The 21,347-nt window shown below is 40.5% G+C and overlaps 2 protein-coding genes across 2 annotated transcripts; one reads left to right on the plus strand and one right to left on the minus strand.

Moving 5' to 3' along the window:
• Nucleotides 1–1,852: 1,852 nt before the first annotated feature.
• LOC139715571 (uncharacterized) lies at nt 1,853–12,499 on the minus strand. The gene is made up of 9 exons (XM_071627133.1): nt 12,238–12,499; nt 10,010–10,231; nt 9,194–9,286; nt 8,284–8,434; nt 7,405–7,435; nt 6,262–6,370; nt 5,418–5,520; nt 3,302–3,384; nt 1,853–2,055 (listed from the first exon to the last, which is right to left on the minus strand). Exons 1-9 carry the CDS (start codon nt 12,497–12,499, stop codon nt 1,853–1,855), a joined length of 1,257 nt encoding a protein of 418 aa, XP_071483234.1.
• Nucleotides 12,500–16,477: 3,978 nt separating this feature from the next.
• LOC139715572 (U11/U12 small nuclear ribonucleoprotein 35 kDa protein-like) lies at nt 16,478–21,030 on the plus strand. The gene is made up of 4 exons (XM_071627134.1): nt 16,478–16,585; nt 17,627–17,725; nt 19,671–19,884; nt 20,357–21,030. The coding sequence occupies exons 1-4, from the start codon at nt 16,478–16,480 to the stop codon at nt 21,028–21,030; spliced, it is 1,095 nt and encodes a 364-aa protein (XP_071483235.1).
• Nucleotides 21,031–21,347: the final 317 nt, after the last annotated feature.

Consider the following 21,347-nt stretch of genomic DNA (forward strand, 5'->3'; position numbering starts at 1 on the left):
CGAGAGGCTGCTTTTTCAGAGTGGGCTTTCGAACTTCCTCGAGGAGGCTCTGAAACCCACTAGCAGTATAAACGGGTTATACAAGTATCAGTTAAAAGGGTGCCAAGGATACTACTGGGCTGCATAAAACCATGCAGAGAGAAAGAGCATTTATGACAATGGAAAAACTTAGCATGAAAATTATTACAAACAAGACGTAATTTGACATTTGTGTCTGGTCACTTCACTTGCAGTCTCATGCATGCATTTTACGTCCAAAATATGGATGATTTCATACTTCAAAATCAGATCATATCTAAGTAAACTCTATTTCTGCTAATGTTTTAGCTCTTCATACACTATACACACACAAAAATATCCCAAGAATTCTGGGATCTTGAATACAGCATGGAACACTCTAACATTCAATCCACGCACACAAACAACATGAAGCAGAGACTGCATATGTGACCGTGCACCTCAAAACGAACATAAAGTCGCACACACTGGTTTTGCGTGAGGACTGAAAACAAGTGAAATGGGTCAACCTAGCCGAACTTGACTTTTTCATATTTTCTGAAAGAGCAGGTCTTCTTTTACATTATGCTAAAATTTGGTATCGTGAAACGGGCAGGAAAGTGTTTTTTTTTAGCAGTTTATCTCGAACATTTTTGATAGAATAGTGTGATTAGGTGTGTCTTCAGAATCCCTTTTTCATTTCTGAAAAACCTTGTCCACACTCTTCACTTTCAACTCTAATGACTTTTGAAAGGATAATGCTACTGCTTTGAAAGTTGGCATTAATTATGGACAGAATGTGTTAATGAGGCATGCTTAATTTCAGTTTAATCTGATAATCCCTTCATTGTTGTTACTCCAGTGGTTTACTTCCTGTTTTTTTGTCCCATTCATCGCACAGCCAGCACGGTTTGGTAAAGATTAAGCGCTTGAATACACACTGTACTTCAAAGCCTCTTTTCTCAGCTCACACTTTTTCTGAGATTGTGCTTTCTTTCCAATATTTAGATAGGTTAGGAGAGTCCATTTGATTTGAGTTATACATCATTTTAAAGCTTAAAGTCTGCTCTTTCAGAATATGGTCTTAACTAAAAATTCATGTCTGGCGACTTTTTGTTTATTTTGAGGTGCACTGTCACATATGCCATAATATATTCATTGAGTCTAGTTTTCTGCAAATCGGGACTTCCAGACAATATCGCGAGTGGTTGAATTCGCAATTATGCAGTACAGTGCAGAACAGAGAAATGTATGCATGCACGTACATTCATGTTGAGGTCAGAGTTAATATTTTCACATTTTTAAATTCACAAATACAAATTTGTAGCACGTACCCGACTCACAAAATTTGTGAAAGTAAAAACCTTGCAAAATATCTTGCGTATATCCGTCTGACACGAAAAAAACAAAACACACACACACGCACACACACACACACAAATACTAAAATCATAGCAATTTATAGCCAAAAATCTCCCTCAGTTGATTATTTCAGAATGGCACATATACACTCCATACAAAATTCATGAATCAAATTTGCAGTACACATCTAACAAATAGACAAATGATAATGAAAGCAAACAATGAATCACAATTTACAAAAGTGGACGGCATATATAATAGTCACAGAAATTGAGAAGACAATGGTAAAATTAAAATGCATGTGCAAACTTCATAGACTCCTGCATGCACACACAAAGACATCCATCCAGTAGGAGCTATTCCAGAAAAAGACGAATGAAGTGTCTCACAAGCATGCGTGCATGTAGTGCAAGTTGATGTCACTGGGAATTTGGGCACAGCTGTCAGCGATCGACTCATGTGTAACAGTCCCATATACTCAAATTCCTGTCGGCTACCGAGATGGGGAGAAGCTCTTTCTGAAGTCGTGTATGACGTGTCTGAGGTACATGTACCAGTAGTTGATGTCGCCGCGGGTCTGTGCGCAGTAGTTGCTGCGGCTGTTGTTGTAGCAGTAGACCGTGGAGACGAGGATGGCGATGAAGACGGTGACCAGGAAGAAGATGAGCATCAGGAGGCAGGTCATGACCCAGTCATCTATCATGTGACAAGCAGGGTCAAAGGTCATGAAAGATCATTGTAATTCATAACACATGCCAGAGTGCAGATATGCTCACGTTTATGTTGACCTTAATGGATGGAGTAAGGTAGGATGAACAGAATGGCAAAAGTTATCAATGGAATCTTTGAATTTTAAGTTTTCACTATCCTGATTGTTTTGACTTGATCTAATACAACAATGCATATGTGACCCGCTACAACAAAAGCATCCTAAAGTCGCTGATGGGTGAGCCGAGCATGGCCTAGAAAAAATGCTATTTTCAGGCCTTTCCTTTGATCATTTAGCTTTGAAATTTCGGCAGATGATAGAAGATACATTAGACTACAAAATTATGTTAAAAACAGAAATCCGAACGTTTTGACCTAGATTTTGGTGATCTGACTTCAAACTTGATTTTCTCGGCTCACCTGTCAGCGACTTTAGGATCCTTTTGTTGTAGCGGGTCACATATATTCATCTGTGCAAGCCAATTTGAGAGCTATGACATCATACAAGAACAGTGTTTTTTCTCATCACTCACAGATTTTCCATTCTTTTTAGGTGAAGCTTTAAATAATCTCTTCTAAGTACGTCATAGCTTCATTTATTGAAGATATCAGAGACATTGGTAGTTTTATTAATTGTAAGATCATGATGCTCTCAGATTCTTGAAACTGGAAACATTGTTAAACAGCACCCACATTAATCAAGCTCCTTACTAGGACCTAAACAGTAGGTCAAATGGAATGACGTGAACTGTGTCCAACTTTCTGACTGAATTGATCCCCAAAGGCTGGTTGAATGTATAGACATTACTTACAGTACATTTAGAAGTACAGTAAAAGCTTGTTACAACTACTGTAGGTCGCATAAAGTGAGATACCAATAAGTTAAACCTTGGAGGTCCCACTCCTAAGATATACATTTATATTTCCTCCCCCCATATACACCACAGCAATCAACATTAGAAGGAAATGTCATTGGTCTCAAGCAACTCCTTATGACAGGAATTCTGTGTACTGTAAAAGCAGATATTTTCATGTGAGTAATTTTTCATGTCTGGCTAGGTAAGATGTGTTTTAAATTCAGTGGAATAATGACATCAAGTACTGAAACATATGGCAAGCAAATATCTTTATATGCTTTTACTTTTGCGCTAGTTTCTGGTTGCGCAAAATGTGCAAAAATTTCAACACCTTAAAAATGTCCACTTTTACAAGTATCAGAAAACTTTTGGCTCACCACGCTCCTCTGCTGGGGTCGGTTCCAGCTCCCCTTGGTGAGTTGCTTGTTCTTGTGACGGGGTATCTTCCCCACCATTTCGTCTGAAAGGACCACAAACAAAAAGATACATATGATAATAAAAGTCATTGCTGCCAGTGGCGTATCGGGGGGGGGGGGGGGGGGGGGGGGGGGCAAGGGGGGCACGTGCCCCGGGCGCCACTCCTTGGGGGCGCAAAAAACGGAAAAAAAAGCGAAGAAAAGAAGAAAAAAAAAACGAAGAAGAAGAAGAAGAAGAAGAAGAAGAAGAAAAAACTCGCTCGGAAGGGGGGGGGGGGAAGGGAGAATGATGGGGGGGGGCAGAAAACCAAATCAAACAAGATAGAAATAAAACATGATGATGACGCGGACAAAATGACAATGTTTATTGTGTTCACACAAGAATTCCATGTTCCGTAAGCTGAAATACAAAAACTTTCGGCGCGCTCGCTGCGCTCGCTCGCCAAATATATATGGGCCGTGACGCGAGAAAAGGGCTCTTAGCGCCGCTGCGCGCAAACGCCAGAAAACGGCGCGGAAGTTTAACAAAGCAATACGCGCAAAAAAGATCAACTAGCTAACTACGCGGAAATGCATAGACGCATAAAAAAGTGACAGGATTTTGGACAAAACATGCTGTTTTGAATGCCGTAATTGGAGCATTTAGGAGTGGAATTTCAGACAAAGGTTTGCATATCCAAATACGTCAGAGTTTCTTCTACAATATGGAGGTGAAAACTCATTTTCGGTATATAATGCCCTAAGGGCCCTTTTCTCGCGTCACGGCCCATATAAAAAAGAAGGTAAGAACAAAACTTGATGATGACGCGGACAAAATGACAATGTCTATTGTGTTCACACATGTCATTTAATATTTAGCAGGCAAAATGCTTCACTGAGCAGCGGCTGCAATTTCGTTCTGAAGCGATCGCCAATTGGATCAATAGGCGCCAACGGTTTCGAACATACGGGGGGGGGGGGGGGGCGCAAAAAAACCCAAATCAAACAAGATAAGAACAAAACGCAATGATGACGCGGAAATATACAAATTTCGGCTCACTCGCTCGTTCTAATTTAGAGTATTTTTTCAAGTCCTCAGTTTGGTGGTATAAATCGTTATCTATAAGGCCGTCACTATATCTTGATTAGAATTGTAAGATTTAATAAGCAAAAAATGGCAAGAATTCCATGTTTTGTAAGCTGAAATACAAAAATTTTCGGCTCGCTCGCTGCGCTCGCTCACCAAAATTTATCAAAATTCGCTACATTCAAATCACCCTCAAAAGACCCATTTTAAGTGCTTGAAAAAAGCATAATCATGTAGACTTTGTTTAAAGTCCCTACCGGGATGGGGTTGGGGTTGAACACTTTTTTCAGAAATAGGGGCGCAATTTTCACGCTTGCCCCGGGCGCCGTTTCCCCTAGATACGCCACTGATTGCTGCCAAACTCTTCACATCAAAACAGAAAAATTGTCACTAGTACACACTTAAAACATAATATTGAGAAAGTAATAACTTTCCAACCTGTGCTGATTTCAGTTGACTTTACTTTTTTTCATTATCTTATGGAAAATCATATTCTCAAACACATTTCTATAACTGTCCAAAAGTGTTCTTATATTCTGAATTATTTTAACGCTAAATGTAGTTCAGCAGTATACAACATTTCCACAAATTTCCAGACCAGGAAAATATGTAACAGTGCATCAAAAAACTAACAAAAAAGTCGCATGCACTGATTTTGTGTGAGGACTCAAAATAGGTGAAATGGGTCAACTATGAAGTCTATCTTGAGTTTCTCATATTTTTCTGAAAGAGCAAGTCTTCTTCCATTTCTCCTAAAGTTTGGGATCATATAACAAATGAAAAATTGCATTTTCAGTTTTTCCATTGAACACTTTTGGACAACAGTATGATCAGGTGTTTCTGGAAGTCTCCTTTTCATTTCTTACAAAAAAAAAACCCTACACACTCTTCACTTTCTACTCTTATAACTTTTGAAAGGATAATGCTACTGCTTCATGCATATGAAAATTTCTAGTCTTTATACAGTAATCACATTCCATGTTGACAGCACTTAACAAGGTTTCATCTCACCGATGTCTGAGTTCCATGACCCTCTGTCCGTCCCCCAGGCCGCTGTCATCAGATCTCTCAGCCTTCAAGGCCTCCTCTTCTTTCTCAAACTTTTCCATGGCATCTGATGTTTTATGGGGGAAGAAGGGAAAGAGAAAAGAAAAATAGATTTTTGAATGCAAGCATCATCTGGTAATCACTGGAAAAGAAGGCTTGCATGATTCCTTCCCGTGTAGAGGTTTTAATACCCAGGGGAATGGAAAACAAATCAAGTGGATTGAGTGAATGCAGCAAACTGACTATAACACATCAGTGAAAGTTTGAGGAAAATCTGACCATCCGTTCAAAAGTTAGGAATTTTTGTTCAGTTGTGACATCATGTAGCGTTGTAGTTTTCTTCATCCAGAGATGGCAGAATCTAAACTATAAAATATTCATAAAGGTTTTTCCGCCTCCCAATTATAATGGCAGTTTACAATAATATTTAACTGTTAAAAGAGCGAGAGAGAGAGAGAGAGAGAGAGAGAGAGAGAGAGAGGGAGAGAGAGAGAGCAGTCTACAAAAAACTCCACTTACGTACATCTTTGCTTGTGTGTGGGTGCACATCATATTTAAGTTTGGAGTAGCAATTAAGGGGAGAATAGCAAATTTGGCAAAAAGAAACCAAAAGCTGTCAACATGTGATTGCAGATTTTCTACAAGCTTTAAATCTATGATTATTTATGTTTGTTGGGATCCAATTTGCACAAATTATAATCTACACTGGCATTGCAGTTGATAACGTAACTTCACTCTAAAATACCCCAGTACTTAACAATCAAACATGGGAGGTACATCATCTCTGAACATTTTTTTTTTCTCCTACCTGAGTAAAGCTTCTTGCCCACATCTGCATAGATGACTGTGAAGAGATCGAGTGCTGCCACGGTAACGGGATGATCCTCCCCCAACTCGGCTTGGTACATCTTGGTAGCCTGTATTAAGGTAAAGGGGAGAGAAGAGATAGGAGAGAACGAGAGGGCAAAGAACAGACAGACAGACAGACAGATAAATAGACATGCATACAGACAAATAGATATACGAACAGAAAGACAGATAGATATATTAATGGATACAGAGATAGGGACAGACAAATAGATACAATTACAATGTAGATAGATAAAGAGATAGATGGAAGAGACAGAGAGATATAAATGAAGACAGACAGACAAAGACAAACAGACACACAAACAGATAGAAAGAGATAAACATACAGAAAGCAAAATGGACAGATTGATACAAGAAAAAAACAGACATAAATACATACATACATACATACAGAGAGGTAGATAGAGATAGAGAGAAGAAACGGTGTACGATAGGTTGATATGAGAATACCACTGAAAGTATGTGTTTGTGACCCCCCAAAAAAGGCTTTAACTCACAAAAGGCATTACAGTCCCAAATCAAACCGAATCCAACAACAAAAAAAGTGATAATGGATTTGATGAAGGTATTGCAAATTCATGCTATTACCATTGATAGTGTCCAAACATAAAATTCCTCCTGGGGCATAGACATTTCTTAAAGTGCTAAAAAAAGAAATATTAGGTCCAGAGTACATGAAATGACTTAAACTTCTTGAGGACGAGTCCCAAGTATACTCGGCAAGTGTCTATGGGAAATGTGTGTTGTGTAGCAAAATAAGTCCATCCTCAACGGGATAAAGAAGAGAGTAAAAATGCATTTGTGTTTGAATGCACATGCCCTGAAGGACAAACTATTCTTACCTCACAACAAATGAACAACTAATGAAAAACATTGCCTCCAATAATAACCAAAATGAGTACAGGGTTGGTAGGGAGTCACATCTTTCTTACCTCTAATACCACTATCTCATTTAGCCAATGCGGTTCTTGGTTGCAAATTCAAGCATTCAAGAAATTGGCTTAAAAGTTCAAACTTTGGAAACTGTCGTACTTGTGAAATATATGGAATATTCATACAGTATATCTTGACCAAGACTCACCTTGCCACAGTACTCCAATGCCAGTTGTAACCTGAAAAAAAAATGACAAGAGAGGAAAAATGATAACAGCATACATCATTTTTATACTGTAAAATTTGAAATATTCGCAGCACAACATTTCCGCAAGTTGGAGCAGACAGCCTTTTTCGTAGTATGATTTTTTTTTTCAAATTAGAATCTATGGCCTTTTTTGTGGCAAAATATTTTTGCGAATTGCTACTGACATTCAACATTGTAGGCCAGTTGAGACAAGAACTTTTCCATGCATTTTAATTTTGTGACACTTGGCTCCACACACACACAAATTTCTGGTTTTGAATTATGCTCAAACAAATCAGTCACGACAATCTTTGATGCGAGTTTGGGTGTATGCATTTGTATTGTGTGTCTGTCTGTATGTAATCTACACATAGTGTATACAAATGTAGTTGTGTGTTTGCCCAAGCATTATGTGCCGGGAGTGAAATATGATATTCATGTTTAGGTGAATATGATATTTGGAAAAACACGGCATTGAATACTAAAGGGAGAAAGCATGCATACCAAAAATTTGAAAGAATACCGGAGTGGGACTTAGCTTAAATTTGTGATTGTCATGTTATCACCAATTTCAGACACTAGAATTTTGTATACGGTACTGATCGATGTTTGACGATTATCTTACACCTTGAAAGAAAACACACAAAAACAATAATAATTGAAGATACATGTATATCTGTTTGCAGCTTGTCCAATCTTGAATTTTAGTGAAACAAGTGTCTTGTGATTTCCTGATAATAAATAAAATTGTAATGAAATTTCATAGAAACTAGCAGGCTTTGATTCAAGGAATGCATGGCTCCACCTCTACAAAGTTCACATATAAAAAGATTTACTCACTTTCCTTCTTTGAGGCACAGCCTGGCCAGGTTCTCGAATTCTTGACCCTTCTTGGCATCAGGTGAAAGGTCATCTTTGCTAGGCTCCTCCACAGGCTCTTCATCAGATCCTTTGCTTTCTCCTTCACCATCCTCATTGACTTCCTCGTCATCTGACTGTGAGACTGTTATCATAATCAGAAAGGCTAAAGATGTTAACATCCATGCTTTTAGAATCATATAAATAGGTTTATAATCAGCTGGTTTAACCCAATGAAGGCTAGTCCTGAGTATACTTGGACAGGTGTCTATGGAAAATGTGTGTTGTAGCAAAATGAGCTTATCCTTAACTGGTTATGATAAAGTAATTTTTTTTTTCCAATGGAAATAATCTCCAATGCTAAAAAGGCCTCAAACAACTTGACATACATTTGGAATTAATACACTGGTTAAGTTCCACATAACTTCTTTTCAAGGTGAATACATGTAGCTCCAATGATAAAGGGGTCTCAAAGAATGTAAATTTTATGCACTAGAGACTATGTGATTGCTCTCATAATTACCTTGTTTGGAGTCATCATCAGTGTTCTACCACAAGACATCTTGTGACAAGGGTGGGAATAGCTCAACAATTAAAATGGCCCAAGCTGACTGTCATAGTTAGCTAGCCCACAATGTTAATGCAGTACACTGATTATATTGGTTGAATCATTGATTAACTTTATTGTCTACAATGGAAATTCTTGATGCATTGGATATCAAAATTGCAACAAAAATACATGAAATTTCGTCAAGTACACACAATGAGCTCACTACAGGGTTTGTGGGCACATTGAAGACTATACAAAGACCGAGTCAATGTGATAATCAAGTCATATGCAACGAAAAAAAAAAGAGAAAATAATAATCAAATACGTATGAGTCCTATATACCTTTCTCAGCTGGTTTCTGCACATTCACGATGTCAATGAGCGCTGTCTCGTAGTACATCTTCTCTGCCTGAATGAAGTAAACTGCCTTCTCATCTGATTGAAAAAAAGTCCATCAAGGAAATACCTCTGCTTGTAAAGGTGAGGATTGAAATACCTCATAATTGAGCATGATCGCATTTGGACTTCTAGAATAAGTTTGAAAAATGTCAGCATCTTCTTTTCCTCACAGGCAAGACCAACAATTATGTTTGTTATTTATCAAATTCTAATCTATCTCTTACATCTTGTAAGAATGTATGATTCTTGATGGTTCTTGCTGACATGTACAACAAAAGCCTTTCAAATAATGCCTGGAAATAATTCATCCCATGAATAAGGGAATAATACTACCATCCCTCCAGAAGATTCATTATGTTGTTGGTACAGTGCTAGGAAGACAATGAATAACAAACAATGCGTCACTGCATGTGACATGGAAATAAAGCACACTTTACAAAACCCACCAAAAGTTACCATCTTGTCTCATGTAGAATTGAATGATGAAAGTATCTTAAAGAAGAAGAAGAAGACAAAGAAGAAGAAGAAGAAGAAGAAGAAGAAGAAGAAGAAGAAGAAGAAGAAGAAGAAAAGAAGAAGAAGAAGAAGAAGAAGAAGAAGAAGAAGAAGAAGAGGGAACACAGGGCCTAAGCATGAGCAACAATAACCTTGAAGGGTTTGTTTGCCCTATTTGTGCTAGGGACTTTGGACAGTGTGCACAATGACATGGAGTTTTCGGTGTCAATTGCCACTCGAAGCCCACAAAGAAATAAAGGATACATTCCTTCTTGTCGAAGTAAATGTCAGCTATGCTGTGAAGACACTGCGGGAGGCTGTGAAATGTGTTACTCTCCGACAGGCCTGTGATGGCGCCCAGCAGACACTTGAGGGCGCCCTCTGTCTGACCCTCTATCTTCAGTTTGACACCTTCCTCGTAGAGCTTGGACCGCTCCAATCGCGAGAGAGCGTTGAGGTTGGAGTTTAGCAAACTCTGCAGCGCACCTGTGTTGAGGACATCACATGGATTGTATGCCATGAGGCAGTTATCAAGATGAACAATTCAACTGGAGTTTGGTTCACATTTCTTACAACTTTTAAAAATGTCATGATGGTTTATTAGCTGTAATATAGGCACAGCTGCTCTCTTTGTGTTTTACTTTCTTTATACAATGATATCACATGATGTTGATTATTGAAACTGTTTCTTTGATTCTATGAAGTACGGTATACTATAAATGTGACCCGCGACAACGGTTTCAGGCAAAAGTCGCAAGAGCAAATTCCCTCCTAGGCGGGGTACAAAGATTTTGACCATTATTTTTGTCGATTTAGGTTTTTTGCAGAAATCGAATCTTTGATATGTTTTCTACATCTACACCAAATTTCATAGCATAAGACTAAGTTTTTCCTATCGAAAATGGAATTTTAAGCACCCTATGTTGGATCGCACCCGTCAGTTTCGAGCTTCTTTCGAACGCCGCGCCAATATCCTCAGCGTTGCTACGGCGCAGGGTCTCGCATGCAATTGGCTGGTGCGTCGCATACATTTACATAATTCGGCTTTCGGAGACACCAGTTGCAGCATTTGGGGAATGCTTTGTCCACGCGTGCACGCTCCATTGTTCTTGCTATAGTGGTTTATACGCTTGCTCTGTAGTGCGTGCTCTTCGTTTGGCTTTCTATCCGAACTATTCTACCGCAATGTTCGACAACGGAAGTGAAACAAAAATCATGTAGCATGACATAATCATGTGAAAAGAAAACTAAATATTCTCAAATTTGTCTACTTGTACATGCAGTAAAAATTATGACAGTAGACTGACTCAATGGAAGGTAGATGAGAGGAAAGGAGCCGTCACATGTAACCAATCATATTCACATACTACACGTCAAGATCGCACCAAAGTAACGAGTCATGTTTGTTTGTTTGTTTGTTTGTTTGTTTTAATTTAATTAGCACCACCGAACAAAGCAACATATGCATGTCTTGTAAAAGCAAAACAAACAGGAAGCGTGACCCTCACCAGCACTAGCAATTTTCTGCCTTAAAAAGGCACCACAATGAAAACGCGATTTGTAAATGTGTGGATTTGTCACCGCTCCTGTTACATGCACACGGCAGTGGCATGTGGATGCCATTGCGTAATGCGTGCACCATACACATGAACATTGTACATGTACACCATACGTGCAATTATCGTATTCGCCATCTTGAAAGACGTAATGGTAAACAAACCCGAGCGAAATGCATTGTTTTTCGGCTCCATACGCTGAGCTCCGAGGAAGGTGCCCGGGAAATTTGACTCTCTCAGTGAGCCAATCAGAAGGCGATGTGGTTGCTAGAGGCGGAGCTTAACATCGATTGGCACCATCGTACGGATGGGTGATTCTCCCCTCGCATCGCCGCCCGGACATTGTCTTTGAGAAAGAGGTGAATCTTCAAAGCCTGTTTTCTCGCAATTTTGTCAGGCTATCAACTTAAAAAGTGCATTTTATTTCTCTTTCTATGCCCACTTACGGTGCCGAAGAATACAAGTGTTTTATATCAATGCAAAGCTTAGGAAATGGGCAATGAGATTCAGTGAAAAAATGAATTTTCAAAATTCCAGACTTTTGCCTGAAACCGTTGTCGCCGGTCACAAATGAAGGTCCAATGCACTGTGGTGTAACATGTATGTCAAATGGCTGAGATTATCTAAATATAAGGAAAACAAGGTGGTCCTATAAAAGGTATAGGTCCCATCTTTTTTAAGATCTCTTTGCTTGTTACTTAATATCTCAGCCATTTCAAAACCAGTTTTTACCAAATAAACATACTGTATAATTCCTCTAAAGATCATGCTTGGTCATACAGGTTTCTAACTATTAAAAAAAAAAAATCATCATCCAAAAAACGCTGGAAACCTGAAGCCCCTTGGATCTCGACCGAAACTATACCATCCCTTATTAAGCCCCATCTCAACCAAAACCATCGATCCCTTTAATGTTTGGAAATAGAGATCTATCACCTTCTTTATCATCTTTAGTCTCATCCCCAGTCTCTTCTTTCTCCTTTCCAGTTGGTGGATTTCCTTCTGCCCCATCACCACTCCCTGCAATGTCTTCTGGTTCTCCCTTTGTTATTCCTCCTTCTGATCCTTCTGTCCATCCCTCCCCATCTTCTCTCTCTCCATTTGCATCGCTGGTTTTGTCTGACAGAGTGGCATCTCCGCCAGGGCCCGAGGAAACTGCAGTCGTGTCGGCTTTGACCGGAGTTGTTGACTTCTCCATCACTAAAGTTGACCTGAACAAAACGAGTTGACAGTCTATTTAAATGGGACATGTTAATTGTTATACAATGTAGGCTACTGATACAGGTTCTAGACTATAGTGATGGATTTGATTATGGACGTCAATTACTTCTTCTTCTTCTTGGTGGCAGTCTGCTTCCTCCAGGCTTCAACCAGGAAGATTTTTGCAAATTTGGTAAAGGATAGGGTGCATGTGCCAATAATTTACATGGTGTGAGTAATAATCGCCTTGAAACAAACTGGCACTGCACTGCTGCGCTTCATCAGCAGGAGACAAAAGGCACTGACAGAGGAGGTCCCCACAACATTGTCTGGGAGGGCATTCCAAGACCTAACCTGTAACCGTTCTATCTAGGAAAGAATAAGTTTTGGTGTTGTTGAGTCAGGGTTGTGGGATGAGGCAACCATTCACACCTCTGGTCCATCTGGAATCTGGATCATGGTCTGGTGGATTTGATGATTGTTGAAAGTCTCACAGTTTAAATGGTACACAACTACTGGTAGGGCCTAACGTGTTACACTAGCGAGAGTGGATCGATCTTCTTCGTTATAATACTAAATAGAAGTTGCAGTAGGCCTATGCATGGTTACGCGGATACGCCTACATGTCAGTTCGGGAAACCCACTCACAAGGGGGGCCCCTCCTTATAAGTAACCCGTCCCCCTTATAAGTAACCCCGTCCCCCTTATAAGTAACCCCCGGGGCACCCCTTATAAGGAGTCTCCACGCTGTTTGCAATGCAACGCGAAAATGAAAGGACTGCGGCAATTCGCTTGATTATGTCCATAAAGCTTCACAAGTTTCCTAGTTACTCACGAAATTTGAGCAAAATCGGTTTGAGGCATCATATCTAAAATCATGGATTTAAATGCGATGTCAAACGACCCATGCGAATGCTGAAATGCCAGCGATTACTGGCGCGAGTGTCGCCAGGCGCGGCGGCGCGGCAATGCTTGAGTGCAGACGTGGCGACTGAGTACGAGAGAGTCTCCGTACTCAGTCGCCACGTCTGCACTCAAGCATTGCCGCGCCGCCGCGCCTGGCGACACTCACGCCAGTAATCGCTCGCATTTCAGCATTCGCATGGGTCGTTGGACATCGCATTTAAATCCATGATTTTAGATATGATGCCTCAAACCGATTTTGCTCAAATTTCGTGAGTAACTGGGAAACTTGTGAAGCTTTATGGACATAATCAAGCGAATTGCCGCAGTCCTTTCATTTTCGCGTTGCATTGCAAAAAAGCGTGGAGACTCCTTATAAGGGGTGCCCCGGGGGTTACTTATAAGGGGGACGGGGTTACTTATAAGGGGGACGGGTTACTTATAAGGAGAGGCCCCCCTTGTGAGTGGGTTTCCCGAACTGATGTACAAGACATGCATGCTGAATGCCTGCCCTAGCTTATTTAATTGTTTAGACCCCGCGCTGCCCTAGATTCCGAGTCCTCTCTCCATAATTACCCTTTTCACTTTAAATAGATCTAACAACATTTTACAATTAGAATAGGCCCTACTTTCTAGACCTTACGGGCTTATTTCTCTACCACTCTGACAAAGTCACAAACTGTTATAGTGTTAAAAGCTACAGAAATCCTTGCATGTGATTGACTGACAGCAAATATTCAACAAAGTTGTTGGAAAATGCTTCATGAAATCCCACCCCTGGTAGAGGTCTATCGGCCTATCAGACCTAAACGTTATTTAGGCGCCTTTACAAGTTCAAGTTACTGTTTTGAATAGCAGCTACATGTAGTGCAGTGCGTGAGTGCCAGTGCAGTGGCGGCTTGATAGGCCGTTAACGTAATATAACAGCTCTCAGTCCGCTGCGCTGCCCCGCCGCAGGGGGCAGAAACGGACGGTGTTCGTCGCTGGCGCGCGGCGGGCCTCGACCAACTGCTGCTGTGCTGCTGAGCTGCTGCAGTGCCAGTGTCAGCCGTATCAAAACTTCCTAAGATAAGTAAGAATTGTGGGCAGCATAATCACGTTTTCTAGTCTACTTACTTGCGTACACGGACTAGAAATGGATCTAGATCTACATAGAGAGGAATAAGTGAAAAGGTATGACGCACGTTCATGAAGCGAATGTCGATTCTACTTACCACCGATTTTGGCGTCTGTCATTACTGTGGAAACTGATTATGACCTTTGACCCAAGCCAGCCAATCGAAAAGGGAGAATCCCCTGCATCCTCATGCTTTGGCTTGATTAGCTTTGGCCTTTGCGCTTGAAACGTCCAACCGTGTTACTGTTAGTTTGTCCAACAACGGCAATAAAAAGGGTAAGTATAATCTGGTATCATGTCTCCTTTGCTTTCACAGGAGAGGCTGGCTGGGTAGGCTCGAGCAGCCGTCGTAGTAGGTATTCTTTGACTGCTGCTGCATGCAAAGTGCAGCAAACGACACAGTCACAGAAGGTCGACAGAGAAGGTCGAGGGATCAGGGAGAGCGTGCCAGCTAGGCAGGCTGGCCAGCCGGCTGGCTGTTGGCTCCGGCTGGCTGGCTGCTGGAGCTGAGTGCTGGACGGAGCTGAGCTAGTAGTAGTGGCATGCCCTAGCATCCGAGTGTGTGTTGGTTACGTAGCATACCTAGCAAAACCCAAAAGTCAGAAGCTCTGTACCCAGTCATAAGATACGTTTAGGGTAATCCTGGTTTTATAGGGGGCTAAGTTATTTTTTAGGCTTCCATCTAGATCAGTGCACCTCGGATCCACTGAAAATGGAAAATAAGATTAGAAAAAAGAATAAAAAAATCAGTGAGAAAACAATGTATCAATAAATTTAACGTTAGGTGGCTTGTAAATTTTAGGGTAAACTATACCTTAGGGTTAGAGTTTAGGGTTAGGTACGTTGTGCTGAAGTTAGAAGCCTAACTAAAATAATTCAACCTTCTAAAACCCAGGATAGCATACGATAATTGTCGCGATGTTGGGGATATGCATGGTTATATATTATGTGCTCCCACTGTGGCACTGTGTGGAAAAAGTAATTTTACCCATGATGCATTCAGCTGGGATCCACTCATGAATGCACTCCCTAGCCAGCCCAGGAATCTAGTTCCTCTATAGTTTTCAAACATCTTTTGAACCTCGCTTAGCCTCACAATAATCTTAGATAATTTGTCATGCCACGCTGCATGCCCATTCGTAGCTTAGTTCTAGTCAGAACAATATCAATACTCACGGCTACATACAGGGCCCAGCACATATCTAGAAATCTTGCTTGATTAGTATGGGAAATAAAGGGAAAATGTGAAACTAGTCTACTGCATACAAGTTAAAGAGTATCTTCCAAGTTGTAGAACCCTTGATAGAGGACCCTGATTTGAATCCCAGCACCTATTTGTATAGACATTGGTGAAGATTGATGAGTACTGTGCTGGCAAAACTTACTGGTGTAAATGTAAGATTTTGTCCAAGAATGTATACACCATGGCAGGCCAAACTACAATGTACAATGTAGGTCAGATTTGAATTGGGACCACCCTTTTGAAAGTCCAAAATCTTGTCCATCATAGCACGATGTGCCCTCTGCATGTTATATGAATAGAATACATGTAAGAAATCAAAGTAAATAATGAATTAGAGCCCTGCAGCAAATCTATAGTCTACAATGTACACAGACATTGGAAACGTCCCTGATTATTTTGAAGAAAATCTGTTGAATTGCATTTGTCACCCTTTATTGTTCTCGCAAAGTTTTATTATGATCGTTTACCACTCTTGGGAAAGCAATGGATTATGAATAATGAATAATTATGTCTGATGTCAATGGTAATTTCCGCTCAATATTGGCAGGAGTTCCATAAAATTGTATGCACTTTATACTTTTACTATTTTAGTAGTATAAACAGTACAGTAGTCTGAGAATCTTACAGTGTGCAAAGTTTTCAAAGTACATTGTACCAGGTATTCATAAGTTTCAGTGGTGTTTCCCCTGAATTTGCAGAAAAGTAAAGGAAACATGGACACGTGGCAGCCGATAGCACGGGTCTACCTCCCACTAACAGCAGGCTCTATAGATGGGACTGATACCAGACCACATGACCGAGCTGTGGAGAGAGCTATGAAGGTAAGTTGACCAGTCTATCTCTTAGATGGTAACAAACGGGGCATGCAATCTTCATGTGCTGGCTGCCTGCATCTTTGCTCTATAATTCATGAGTGCTCGTAGTGTACAAGGTTTTAACGTTTAGAAAGGAATGTGCCTCATATGTGGTCAATGTCATAGCGAAACATGATATGAATTTTAAAGTTCTCAAGTACCGATAATGGTAATAACATTTATACTTGGGTGACCCGCACCTCACCATAGTTAATGTTTATGCATATTTGAATCACATTTCGTCACTGAAATTCTATGAGATCCCATTTACCTGCTGGAAAAATGCTGAAGATTCCAATGGAACCACAAGTTTACTGTTCAATACCGGAAATTTGCAGCTATCATCCTCAAACGTGAACGATGCGAAAAAGTTGCGCGCTAAGGAAAAAGGGGCCCGCAACTTTCCACCCGCGCTCCCAATTAAAGCACGTAAAAGACGTGTGCAGGTGATCATGATGCTCCCATAGACAAGCACGTAAAAGATGCGTGCGGGTGACCGTGATGATAACACGTAGGCCTATTCCTAATATAAATTTTAAATTTTCGAGAAAAACTGCTCATTTTTCACGTACCACACTTTGCTTGTTTGTGGTAACCCTGCCAAGTTTCAAGTTTTTCAAGGGATACTGAACACAGTCCCGCGCATAATTTTGTGTTCAGTGCGCTTATAACAATTTTAAGCCGGGTGGCGGTATTCGGGCCCCTGGCGAGGTGCGGGCACCTCACTATACTGGTTATATTCAGTTGTCATTAAGACCATTTTTAATCGTGATGTGAATGTATTACCATCATGCTGATAATTATGACGAATGTTATTATAATTACCTTGTAGGATAATAATGATAGTATGATGATGGTGATAGATAGTCTTGACAATGTTGCTATTAAATATCATTTGCTAATAGTTAATTCAATCATAATCATTATCCTTGCGATAATTGCCATCATTATTTTCATTGCCTTTGATAATTGTTACTTTGAAAATTTTTGTTGTTATATTTCCAACAGGCAAATTACTTTCCAAACACATCACTGGAATCTGACCCTTCCCTCACTCTATTTGTGGCCAGACTTAACCCAGAAACCACTGAGAAAACACTGAAGAAGGTAAGTAAGGCCTATTCAACTTATCACAAAGCCTGTGCATTAACCCATTTAGGATACCGTGGCTGATTTTGCTATGTCAACACACATTTCCCATAGACACTTGCTCGAGTATTTGGGATTCATCCTCAATGAGTTAATATTAATCTATCTAAAGTTATACAAATGACTGCAGCCAAGGTGTAAAGATTTTCATTGTTTGACAGACCTCTTTGTGGGTTAGAATCAAAATTGCTGTATGGCAGCCACCAAGATGACATCTTGGTTGAATTCAATGAATACCTTCCACAGAAAACACAACCCCACTTCTTTTTCAAAATGCATTTAGTGATTTGCTATCAGAATAGACTTGTGCCATCATGTTGTCCTCGGACTGTGTACTGCTATTCATAGTATCGTGGAACGAGAGGCCATCCCTTCAAATTATTTGCCACCCATTGTTGTTTGAACATATGCAGCAACTGTTTCAGCAAAAGAGTCATCCAGTCATGGAACAGTTTGCCCTCATCACTTGTGACATCCACTAGTATAGATTCTTTCAAACACGGTTTAGACACGTTCTGGTCAGACAAACGTTTTGAAATTGTCTGACATCCATGCTCACGCTTGATATAGACTGTTACTCGTGCTACCAAGCGCTGACAACCGAGAGACTTGACAGGACCTACCTACACTCCCGTACAGATGATGATGATGATGATGATCAAAGTTTAATAGCTGAATAGATGCCAGGTGCACTTCTTCTCTTCAGCGACAGGACTGTGTATAGTTTATAATACATAGTAAACTAGGGAAGCACTCTGAAAGCGCAGACCTCCACTAAGCAGCTAATTTCCACCACTGATTGTGCTCTTCCATAGAAATTAGTGACTTCAACCCATACCTATGCATGCTGAAAATCGCCCGATTTCCCAATGCAGTATAGAAGCCTTTTGTTACGTCATCAGCTTCAAGCTGCATGGGGCGCCTTGCTCTAGCAGAAACTAAAGCTCACACTTTAGTGCACATCTATATGCAGACCTAAAAAGATATGCAGCTTGAACTCCCAAGTTCATTGTCCCTTCCTGAAAAGTATCAAAAATCCTTCATAAAATCCATAAAAATTACGGATTAGTACCAAAATCTAATCATCTGTTTCTTGTGTCATTTCCAACCTTTCCTGTAAGTTACATCAAAATCCATTCACAACCTTTGAGTTATTTTGCACACAGGCAAACAAAAGAACCAACAAAGAATCAAAAAATCGATGAAAGCATAAACTCCTCCCTTGGTGGAGGTAAGTACGCATTACCTACTTAAAGAGAGACAAATTAGGGCAGCTGGCAATGTTTGGCATCATGGGCAAAGTCTTTTACTCATGATCGATCTCTGTGGGAATTTGAAGTGACCACATAAAGCTTAAGGACATGGATGACTATGACCAGCTTGGGAACCTTGTTTTAACTGCTTGGGACTACTGAAATCTCCTTGTGATATTGGATATAGTTTTGTCGTTATATCAGGGATAAAAATATGAAAGGAATGAGGCTTGCAAAATTATTGTGTTGTATTGGTTACGCTAGTATGCTCAACCTCTATATAGCAAGGCTATGCTGTAAATCTGTCATTACTTGTGGAACTTCTCCATGCACAACATCATTAGATTTTTTTTTAATAATAATAATAATATATGGAACTTAAAAGGTGCCAAATCCATCTAATAATAAAAATGCTCAAGGCACAACCATGTGCAAGATAATAATTACATTACAGAAACATGAGAGAAAGAAGGAAAGAAAGAAGACTTTTTTGAAGACTTTTTTATTGTTTTGAGAGAATTGAGATGTACTAGAAAAGATGTAGTGTACCATTTTGCATAGAACTCTTTGCAACTGTTTGTGATTTTGGCAGTAAATAGCTGAAAATAGCACAAGTGCATTCACACTCTATGTGTCTTCTTCCTTCCCAGACTTTCTCCAAGTACGGCGAGGTGCGATCCGTCAAGGTCGTGCGCGACCTGGTGACGGGCTTCTCCCGGCAGTACGGCTTCGTCGAGTTCGAGGACGAGAGGTCGGCACGCCGGGCACGCCAGGAAGCAGACCAAAGCGTCATTGAGGAGCACATCGTCTTTGTAGACTGGGAGTGTCAGAGAACACTGCCGGGTTGGATCCCAAGACGACTAGGTCAGAAGAAAAATGTCTTGCTTGATGATAATCGACTACCTAATTGCACTCAAAGTCAATCCTGCTTTCTTATCAGTCTTGCAACTTGGGTCAAATATGTTCAAGTTTATGAATAAATGATATAAAAAATAATACATATCATAATAAATCAAATACATAAAATAATATGTATCATAATAAATCAAATACATGAAATAATACGTATCATAATAAATCAAATACATGTATGTTCAAGTTTATAAATAAATGATACCGGTACTCTATGAATGGCAAGCAGTATTTTCACATAATTTCAACCCAAGTGTCTGCTATTGTTTTGTTTTCTGAACATATTTTTGACCAAAGAATTACAGTTTGACCGCCCTCCCCCCCCCCAAAAAAAAAGATTTGTTTGTTCACTCGTTTGTTTGCTTGTCTCTGGATGTACAAATATTATTTTGTACCTGTGTTCTCTTATTCTCTATGGTGACAGGTGGCGGGTTTGGTGGCAAGAAAGAATCGGGACAGCTGAGATTCGGCGGAAGGGACAGACCATTCAGGAAACCAATATGCCTACCAGCCAGGCAGGATGATGGGAACCAGGAGCGGGACAACAGGGACAGGGATAGGGACAAATATGGGGATGGAGACAGGGACCGTGAGAGAGACAGATATAGGGACAGAAATAGAGATAGGGATCGGGACAGAGACAGGGAGAGGAACAGAGATGGGAGGAGAGATAGGGACAAGTATAGGGACAGGGACCGGGACAGAGACAGGGGTAGGAACAGGGATAGTTATAGGGATAGAGATAGGGACAGGGACAGGGACAGGGATAGGGACAAAGACAGGGGTCAGGACAGAGACAGATATAGGGACAAGGAACAAGGTGGGGAGCGGGAAAAAGATAATGGAGGCAGTGACAAAGAACGGTTTAGAGATAGGGACAATGATCGCTCCAGGGACAGAGATAGAGACAGAGATAGGTATAGGGACAGAGAGAGGGACCGGGAACGGGACAGAAATAGGGACAGATATGAATATAAACATAGAGCCGCAACAGATGATGGTGAAGAAAGGGATGGTGATGCCTGGGACAGACGGAGAACTATTAAAGAGGAGAGAGACGTTAATGAAATCCTTGAGGAGGAGCCCACTCTTGTTTGAGGAAGGTATCGCAAAAGTTGATGGACGTCTGGAATGACCATGATACCGAAGGCAGGACAAAAGAATGGAGACTGGGAGAAGGGAATAAACAAGTCGAAAGACAGCATAGAATATGGAGGAAAAAGCAACCAGAATGATACCGAAACAGAAAAAGAAGACTGCACATCGGCCAATGCTATGTTGTACATTAAATTTTGTACCGGCTGAATTAGACAGTGAGGCAGAGGCAAAGGTGTGACATACAAAGAACTTGATTCAGAACTGCTTAGAAAAAAATGTGGGAGCACAGAAACGGATGTAAAGTACACCGATGAAGA

The sequence above is a fragment of the Diadema antillarum genome, unplaced genomic scaffold, assembly GCF_040938485.1.
Source record: "Diadema antillarum isolate AM-2024a unplaced genomic scaffold, OU_Dant_1.0 scf00000051, whole genome shotgun sequence".
Lineage (NCBI taxonomy): Eukaryota > Metazoa > Echinodermata > Echinoidea > Diadematoida > Diadematidae > Diadema > Diadema antillarum.